The sequence below is a fragment of the Panicum virgatum genome, chromosome 4K (assembly GCF_016808335.1).
Source record: "Panicum virgatum strain AP13 chromosome 4K, P.virgatum_v5, whole genome shotgun sequence".
NCBI classification, from domain to species: Eukaryota; Viridiplantae; Streptophyta; class Magnoliopsida; order Poales; family Poaceae; genus Panicum; species Panicum virgatum.
This window is the reverse complement of record NC_053139.1, coordinates 2,353,541-2,363,423: the sequence shown is the minus strand read 5'-3', so window position 1 is coordinate 2,363,423 and position 9,883 is coordinate 2,353,541. Positions and strand designations below refer to the sequence as shown.

Here is a 9,883-nt window from a genome sequence, read left to right as displayed (position 1 = left end):
GTGGCCTCCGCACTGGAGAGCGCACCAACCGAGCTAAGGCTCGGTCCCCAGCTGCTTCCTTCTTGGTGCCAACGAGTCCCACCAAAACGCACCCCGGAGTGGCGGAGTCTATACATAACCCCTCCCATCAGCCCCCACGGCAGCCTCGCCATCTCCGCCTCTCCCCGGCAAGCACGCGCACGCCCCCAGAGCCGACCAACCATGGCCGCGCACTCCGTCGCCGCCGCGCACGCCACCATCGCCGCGCGCGCGGCCCCGGCGCCCGGCGCCGCGGCGTCGGCCCCGGCCGAGCGCCTCGGCTTCCGCCGCCTCAGCTCGCTCGCCGGCCGCGGCCTGCGCACCCCGGCGCCGGCCGGACGCGCGCTCTCCGCGGCCGCGTCCCGCCGCCAGCGCGTCGTGCGCGCCGCCGCCGTCGAGACGCTCGAGGGCAAGGCCGCCGCCGGCGAGCTGCTCGAGAAGTCGGTCAACACGATCCGGTTCCTGGCCATCGACGCCGTGGAGAAGGCCAACTCCGGCCACCCGGGGCTCCCCATGGGATGCGCGCCCATGGGACACATCCTCTACGACGAGGTCATGCGCTACAACCCCAAGAACCCCTACTGGTTCAACCGCGACCGCTTCGTCCTCTCCGCCGGCCACGGATGCATGCTCCAGTACGCCCTGCTCCACCTCGCCGGATACGACAGCGTCAAGGTGAGGCAGCTGATGCACCTCTCGTTCCCTTTTTCCATCTTTTGTTGGTTGGAGCGGCGAAATCGGGAGTAGGTTCGTCTGTAAAGTTTGGATCTTGTTGGGTACTCCAGTAGAAAGGTTGGATCTTGAATGCTATCTTTCGCTGGCGGCTTCGTAATTTTCCTAGAAAAAGGGTGTGCCTTTGTCCAGCTGTCAGAGATCTATGATTAGTGGAATTCAAGTTTCCTAGGAAGTTGAGATGGAAACTCAGACGTTCCACCGTGGACCAATCATCACTCATGTTTAGCTGACCAAAACTGTAGTGTAATTCGCCTGGACTGAGCTGCTTAGTGTTTGACATGGATCATTTACAATTGCGTCTCCTCTGATGCAATTGATTTTTTTAACTCCGCTGCAGGAGGAAGACTTGAAGCAATTCAGGCAATGGGGGAGCAGGACTCCCGGTCACCCCGAGAACTTTGAGACTCCAGGAGTTGAAGTTACCACTGGTCTGTTCACCTTTACTAAGATCACGCTTGCTGTAACCTGCCCTGCTGTAATATGAAACTGAAAATTTCAATTTTTATCTGTTTCTCCTGCAGGACCCCTTGGTCAGGGTATTGCCAATGCTGTTGGGTTGGCACTTGCCGAGAAGCACCTGGCTGCTCGCTTCAACAAGCCTGACAGTGAGATTGTCGACCACTACACGTAATAATTCTATTGTCAATGTGCCACGTTTTGCCGTTGATTGTGTTTGGGCAGTTTTGGTTACATGTTTCGTCAATTTTGTACAGGTATGTTATTTTGGGAGATGGTTGCCAAATGGAGGGTATTGCCAATGAAGCTTGCTCCTTGGCTGGACATTGGGGTCTTGGCAAGCTGATTGCTTTCTACGATGACAACCACATTTCCATTGATGGAGATACAGAGATCGCGTTCACAGAGGATGTGAGCACCCGTTTTGAGGCTCTTGGGTGGCATACAATCTGGGTCAAGAACGGAAACAATGGCTATGATGACATTCGTGCAGCCATTAAGGAAGCAAAGGCAGTTACTGACAAGCCTACCTTAATCAAGGTTGGTTTCTTTGGAATCTGCAATCTTGATATTCAGTTTTCTGTAGACTTTATCACATTTGTCTAATTTGTACTCTTTGTAGGTGACTACCACAATTGGTTTTGGATCTCCAAACAAGGCCAACTCATACAGCGTTCACGGAAGTGCATTGGGCAGCAAAGAGGTCGAAGCAACCAGGCAAAACCTTGGATGGCCCTATGAGCCATTCTTTGTGCCGGAGGATGTCAAGAGGTTTGTCTCCTATTGGTGCTAGTATTCTAGTGATCTGAATGAGATGATGAACTGTATAGCACTCACCCTACGATTTCTTTGAATGGATTACTGCAGCCACTGGAGCCGCCACACACCCGAAGGTGCTGCACTTGAGGCTGAATGGAATGCTAAGTTTGCAGAGTATGAGAACAAGTACGCAGAGGATGCAGCAACCTTGAAAAGTATCATCTCAGGGGAGTTCCCTGCTGGCTGGGCTGATGCTCTTCCTGTAAGTATACATGTATACTTGCAATACTACAGCTGTTATGTAGAGGATTAAACTCTGATGGTAGATTATTGTTTTTTTTTTCTTCTAGAAATACACTCCAGAGAGTCCAGGAGATGCCACCAGGAACCTCTCCCAGCAGTGCTTGAACGCACTTGCTAAAGTTGTGCCGGGTCTTATTGGAGGTAGTGCTGATCTTGCGTCTTCCAACATGACACTGCTTAAGATGTTTGGTGACTTCCAGAAGGATACGCCTGAGGAACGCAATGTCCGCTTTGGAGTCAGGGAGCACGGAATGGGCGCCATTTGCAATGGCATTGCTCTGCACAGCCCAGGGTTTGTTCCATACTGTGCTACTTTCTTTGTCTTCACCGATTACATGAGAGGTGCCATGAGGATCTCAGCTTTGTCTGAAGCTGGAGTTATCTATGTTATGACCCACGACTCTATTGGTCTCGGAGAAGATGGTCCGACCCATCAGCCCATTGAGCACTTGGTGAGTTTCCGCGCAATGCCCAACATATTGATGCTCCGTCCTGCTGATGGTAATGAGACCGCCGGAGCATACAAAGTTGCAGTTCTCAACAGGAAGAGGCCATCTATCCTCGCTCTCTCCAGGCAAAAGCTTCCTCACCTGCCTGGTACCTCAATTGAGGGTGTTGCGAAAGGTGGATATACTATCTCTGACAACTCAACCGGCAACAAGCCTGACCTCATTGTATTGAGTACCGGCTCTGAACTGGAGATTGCTGCCAAGGCTGCTGATGAGTTGAGGAAAGAGGGGAAGACTGTCCGTGTCGTGTCATTCGTTTCCTGGGAGCTTTTTGAGGAGCAGTCAGACGAATACAAGGAGAGCGTTCTCCCAGCGGCTGTTTCCGCAAGAATCAGCATTGAGGCAGGGTCTACTCTTGGATGGGAGAAGTACGTTGGATCCCAGGGCAAGGCCATTGGCATTGACAAATTCGGTGCAAGTGCTCCTGCTGGAAAGATCTACCAGGAGTATGGCATCACTGTGGAGAGCGTCCTTGCAGCAGCCAAGAGCTTTTAAGAGTCAACAGTCTTGAGTTTTTGCCACCATTGATGCCAAAAGGAACACTATACCTTGAAATCTTGTGCCCATAGCTTGGAATAATGGCGGGAGCGGAAAGATGCCTGCATTTAGAGCGTGAGTGGTATTTTAGGCCTGTAATAAACAATGCCTTTTCCATTTACGTTGGTTTTGTTTGGCGACCCTTAGACGATTCATGAAGGTGTGCCTGATTTAACTGGGTGCTGGTTTTGGTAACATTGGCAATGAACTGATGAAAGTAGTCTTGCATCGATGTTTCATTCTTTGCAAGATCGCCTTGAAGGGCTTTTGTCACACTGTGCCTTCTTAGTTCATGCATTTTTCTTTTATACGGTTCCTAATGAATTTAATCATTGCAATAAACATTATGTTTGTTGAACTTCATGGGATCTGTCTTTTTCCCTGAATTGTATTGAATTCAAATGTCTCGAGCATCTGAATCTGATGGTCTGTTGCAGTAAAGAAGTGAACAAAATAAGTACCAATGCACTTACTTCAGCAATTGCTAGCTGTCTCTGCTATCAGGACATCTCGGTTGAAGCTCCGATCTGAATGTTGAATGTTGCTTGGCTGTGGGTAGGCTCATCTGAAACATGTGAACATCAGGACACCGGACGGCGGACGCTATCTCTGCAAACATTTTTGTGTGCCCTTCATGCTCTTGCCTGCTGAGTGGAGGCGATCATGCACGGCGGCTGCCCGGTACCGGTACGGCTAGGAAGGATGAGCAGATGAGCTCCCTCCACTGCTTTCTGTCATGTGATCCGACTCTACGGCGGTAGGGCCCCTGTTTTTCGCTGGTTCTGAAACCGTAGGCCGTTAGAAATGCTAGTGAACTGAAACCGGAGATGGGCTATCCATATTATTGTCGCTATCCATATCGTCGTCTTCTTTAAGGTGTTTGGAGCCTCAGGATTTTAGGACACAATGTGAGAGTCCCAGGTCGCTGTTCTTGCCCCCTTTTTCTCTTCTTACTTGGCTGCATTTGGGGCGGTTGGTGCCGTTGGTGATGGATCGGCAGGACAACAGGATGTGAGCGCCTCAGGTCGCTGTCCTTGCCCCCTTTTTTTTTCATAGTTGGGTCCTGTTTAGTTCCCACCCCGTAAACACAAAAAAGTCGTAAACGCAAAAAAGTGCAAAGGAATCTTGCTAATTTGAAGTACTAAATGAAGTCTATTTACAAATTTTTTTTTGCATGGTTGGGCTGTAAATCGCGAGACGAATCTAATGAGTCTACTTAATCTATAATTTGCAACAGTGATACTACAGTAACCATCCGCTAATTATTGATTAATCATGGATTAATTAGCATCATTAGATTCGTCTCGCGATTTACAACCCATCTGTGCAAAAAAATTTGCAAATAGACTTCATTTAATACTTCAAATTGACAAGATTCCCACGCAAATTTTGTTTGCAAAAATATGTAAAACAAACTAAACAGGGCCTTGGCTGCATTTGGTGCCGTTGGTGATAGATCGGCAGATGATCGGCAGGATAGGATGTGAGCGTCTCCGGTCGCTGTCGTTGCCCTTTTTTTTTCTTACTTGGCTGCGTTTGGTGTGGCTGATGCTGATGGTGATGGATTGGCAGGTGATGGGTGCCAAGATTCTGTACCCCCCGTGCATGGTGTCTGGTGAGAGCTTGAGTTCAGTTCCACTATCGCCTTGGTGGTTTTGCTTATTCATCCAATTGATGTTTTCCCTCTCTTTTCCCCCGTTTGTGTCATTTCGAGCTGCATAGACTCATGGAGGCCAAAGAAGTTCAAGAATTTGAGATCGCTTGATAGCAGATAGCACGGTGATGCCGTGGACACTAAAGTTCCAATCAAGGATTTTTCTTAAAAAAACAGATCTATGTATCAATACTAACACCATGTTTCACTTGGAAATTTAGAGGTTCAAACTTCATTACTTATTGCAATAACGGCCTGCAATAGCATCTGAGTGTAACAGTGGCCGCTAAGTCACATCATGCTATCTACCTTGTAGAGCTGTGGTGGTAGCGGCCGCTATCGGTACTATTTGTTACATCCTGCTATCTACTATATGAAGTATTTATTAGGTTAATCAAAGATGAATTAATTAGTCAATTCCTGACGCCTTCTAAACCTACATGAAGTCTCATTGAATGTAATGAATATCTGCTCTCTCTACTCACTTGAGCAATTAGCACCTATTCAAGAAAACGGGGATCCAGAGGAACCAAATGCCTATGATGGGTATGTGGACGTCTCCATGCTTTCATTGCTGCATCCCATTGCCTTTATATTGAGCCTCTGTGTCCTTTAACTCCACCATAATACATTGTTTTTTTACTTGTTCTTGTGTGATTTGTAAATAAAGATGTAAAAAGCAATTGTAATGAATCTCGATGTAGAATTCAGTTCAATAAAGTTAATTTGGCCCTTCATTATATTTCAATGTGATGCGCTATAACAGTATATAGAATGTATAAATAAGTAAAACATAATATGTTGTGGTAAATTTATGAGCAAAACAGAGTGAAAAAACAGAGTGAAAAATAAGGTGGAAATGCTCCATAAGCTGGCAAATTAACAGGGAAATTAAGGAGAACTTCCACATAGGATAGACCTGCCACTGCCATGGCGACCCACTTTCCCTACCATTGAAGAAACTACGAAAAGATTTATTCCCTATGGTTTCCTAGCAAAATGGTAGATAACAATTGGCACCTTGTTGAATCGAAGTAATCCATCTTTGATGATTTTGTCGGCATCCAACTATTCTCGAATTGCTTTATTCAATAATTCAAATAAAGGATTCCAATGTGGTAAAAGAATTGAATCCTAGAATTCCTATATGAGACATTTTTGGGCTCTTGCTGCTTTGTTTCTCTCTAGCTCGGAATGAGCTGTAGGGAAAATGGTGATTCTAGTAGTGCACTTAAGCAATATGTGTTTTGCTATCTTTAGAACTGTCCAATTATGCCAAAACTGTCCAATTATGCATGGAAGGTTTATTATCACAAGAACAAATCAGATGCTACTGTGGGTCTCATGTGTCAGACGTCGCCATTTTTTTTTCCCTCCATGCCCTTGAGAAATAGATCGAGATGCCTATGATGATAAAATCAAGTGAGGTTGATTCCCAACACCTTCTAAGCCTATACAATGTCTCATCCAAACTCAGTGCGAGTGAATCTCTATCTGTCTCTGAGGAACTGACGCCGATGGACCATTAAGAAAGGCTTGGAAAGGAACCTGATGCTTATGGTGGCATTGTGGATGTGGTGGTTGCCCTTTCGTTTCTGCATCTTCGTTGCCTTAAACTGGCCTCTGCGTCCTCGGGCTTTAACTCAACGCATCTAAAGAAGCACCAACTCCTGTAAACATTATAAGGAAAATAAATGACGCTCGAAAATTACACTGGATACCACGTGCTGGGGCTGCTCAAAATAAATTGCTCTGGCTAACTGAAAATTTGTAATGAGTACGACACATAGGGATAGAATACTCGGGTAGGATTTGTATTTGATGTCTCTCCAGTGAACCAGCTGTTTGCGCCAAATACAATTTAGCAGTGTGTTCTGCGTGCTATTATACTGTAAGAGCTGCACAGTCTTGCAGGAAACTGAAGTCTACTATCAGAACTTTGCTTGCCGGCCATTCTCAACTTGCACGATAATAGACACATTGGCTAGTGCTAGAGTTTCTGGCTCAACATCTAGATCCAGCTCTGACCAAGCTGAGCTCTGTCAGGATCGGTTCGCTGCAACCAGAGCCAACGTGATCTGAGCGCGAAGCCAGCGAGTTTCAGGTCAAGAACACCCAAACCGCTCAGCTCTGTCAGGATCATTCTGAGATTGAAACCCGAGTAGGTTAGTTCCTGATGCCTTCTAAGCTTACGTAAAGTCACATCAAATTCAACATAAGTGCGATCTGTATCTTGCGAATATAGGCTGATATCACTATCTGCTCGAAGAATTGTACCAATTGTTGAGCCCGGTGATGCTTATGATGGGCATTGTGAAAGCAAGTACTGCAGATACCATTTGCTTTGCACGTGCTGACTGCTAGCTGGACACAAAACTGACATTGCTCTGCATAAGAGCGTGGCCACGTGCACCTGCCAAAGATCGGCCAAGCACTCGAGCTCGGATTGGGATACATGCAGCGAGATGTTCTCTGCCTTGGCCCCTTGTTGTTCAGTCTGTGCAAGCATGCAGGGCAATCTGAGCATACCCACTGTAACAGACTGAAATCGTTAAGGGACGCAGATGGATAGAATGATCAGGAAGAATTCAGTTTCTGTTCTCTGGTCAATTTTGTTTGTCGCTTCATGTTTTCGGCTTCATTTGCACAAAATACAATTCAGTATTGGCCAAATACGCAAGAAAACCTCAAGCCTGTCACTACTTCTCCATCATGACGACACTGTAAACTTCCACAAAGATATAGTGTGGCTGAAAGATCAGTCCCGACTCCCGGTGCCTCCTAATTATACGTACATGATAATTCATACGTAATTAAACATCAATACATACTCCCTCCGTATAGAAAAAGGATGCCATTTTGGACAAGGTTTGAGTCAAACATTGAGAACATAAATCATGAATAACTTTTAAGTTATTGAATTTGAAAAAGTGAACGTTATATGACTAGATTTGTTTTTAAAATCACTTTCATAAATATATAAATATATATATATATATATCACTTTTCAACATATATTTTTATAAAAATAAGCAGTCGAAGTTATGCTTTGGAGCCGTATCGCTATCCTAAACGACATCTATTTCATATATGGAGGGAGTAGTATCCAATTTACTGCCTAATTAGTGGGAAAATATATGGGCAGGGGTGGGCCGTGGGCATGGTCCACCTTAGTCTGCACTAAGCTCCACCCTAATCTCTAGTATATATCATGGGAGATCTTCGGATAGATCATCGACCACCACAGTTCATTTTTGGGCTGCGCTGCCTGGATGACTGGCCTCTGCAACAATTCAAAGAAGCAGGCTTAGAAACCTAAAATGTCCACAAACCATTTCCGATGCCCTCTAGTCCTATAAAAAAAAAAGGCTTGTGTAAGGTGATGTAGTGTAAGGTGAGCACTGTGTACAAGAAGACGTCTTGCCTTTGCCTCGTTTATATTCAGCCTGCGTGGTTGTGTGCCTAGGGCATGTGAAAGCCATAACAGTCACCAGATGGTAGGTGATTGGGAATGAAAATGACCGAGCCCTGCTAGCACTCCCTTTTCTGAAGCTGAAACTCCACTTCAGTGAAGCCTGGGTCCCGCTGAAACTGAAACGTGAGTCAGAGTAGCTCAGTTGCTGAGATGAATTGCTCTGCGTAACTACGCACACGTGACAGTACATAGCACTGAAATCACGCATAAGTCTTGAGTCATTTAAGTGCAAATATGGTAGATACAAAGCGACTCGTAGGGTGCTGCGTGCTAAAGAGAAAATGCTCTACTAGCAAAATAAAAATTTGTAGGAGTATGTACACACGGGGACACATTATTAATTAATTTGATGTTCTTCCACTTCCAGTGGTCCATTCATAATTTTCAAATAAATATGGTTCAACAATTAGTTTCACATGCTATTCTACCTCTAGGATTTAATTTGTCCAAAAACTCTGAAAATCCTATCACGGCCACTCCTCACAAACCTGTGCGAATGCACAATGCGCTGGTAGAAAAATGTTAGTAATAGTTTCAAATTTTATAATATAAAATAATTTATTTATTAATTTTAAAGTTAAATTAGAATTTTTAAATTTTACAAAATGCAAAACCATTTTTGAAACCACCCAATGACTAGATTTGCCCGGTCCAATAGCTGAATGGCCCTCTATATTCAGTTATATAGTTGAAGGTTGAAAATCACTAGCTACGCCGAAACCTGACAGCAGCGCTGCTCCAGATCCGTCAACTCGTAGTAGTGTTGTAATGCCATGTAGATATGTTGAAGGCCATGTAGCTGCTGAATTTTTAGACATTGTAGCTGCTTTCCTGATGCTTCGTATTTATATCGTGGTGTATCTTCGATGTGAAATTGTGGTATATGGTGGATGAATGGTTTAAAGAGTCGACACCTGATTCCTATATAGGAGAAGTCAGAACGGTATCTTTATGTGTAAAGATCTATTTCCACACTAGTGAAGTTCGGTGGAGATTTATGTGGGAGTAAAATGCATGGCCAGTTCTTAAACTTGTTGGACTGTGTCACTTAGGTCCATATACTCTCAAATTGCAGATTTGAATACCTAAATTTAGCCTCGGGTGTCATTTAGATCCATGTACTTTTAAAATGCAGATTCTACTCCCCAATCTTGGCTTCAAAAAAAAAAATCTTGGCTTCAAGTGTCATTTAGGTCCCTATACATTTAAAATACGGTGTTATCTCAATTAAATTGATAAAACTTTTTGAAATAGATACATATTAGTTATAGTCAAATAAAATTAATTTAACTGAAGAATGTACATGATATTGATGAGTATGATCAAAGAAACCTAAGTTCAAAGATGCATTCAATCAAAATGCTACTCAATCAACTTATGGGAAAAAATTTGGCAAAAAATTGTACCCACTTTCTTCCAGTCTTGGTGGATAAATCA

The 9,883-nt window shown here is 44.7% G+C and overlaps 1 protein-coding gene and 1 long non-coding RNA gene across 2 annotated transcripts; both read left to right on the top strand.

The window, feature by feature from the left end:
* Nucleotides 1–201: 201 nt before the first annotated feature.
* LOC120702502 (transketolase, chloroplastic) lies at nt 202–3,605 on the top strand. The gene is made up of 7 exons (XM_039986318.1): nt 202–693; nt 1,091–1,181; nt 1,275–1,380; nt 1,467–1,749; nt 1,832–1,980; nt 2,077–2,230; nt 2,319–3,605. Exons 1-7 carry the CDS (start codon nt 202–204, stop codon nt 3,273–3,275), a joined length of 2,232 nt encoding a protein of 743 aa, XP_039842252.1. The 3' UTR covers nt 3,276–3,605.
* A 1,144-nt stretch (nt 3,606–4,749) lies between these two features.
* On the top strand, nt 4,750–5,219 carry LOC120704987. The gene is made up of 2 exons (XR_005687745.1): nt 4,750–4,932; nt 5,040–5,219. It is a non-coding gene; the product is annotated as an uncharacterized LOC120704987 (long non-coding RNA).
* Nucleotides 5,220–9,883: the final 4,664 nt, after the last annotated feature.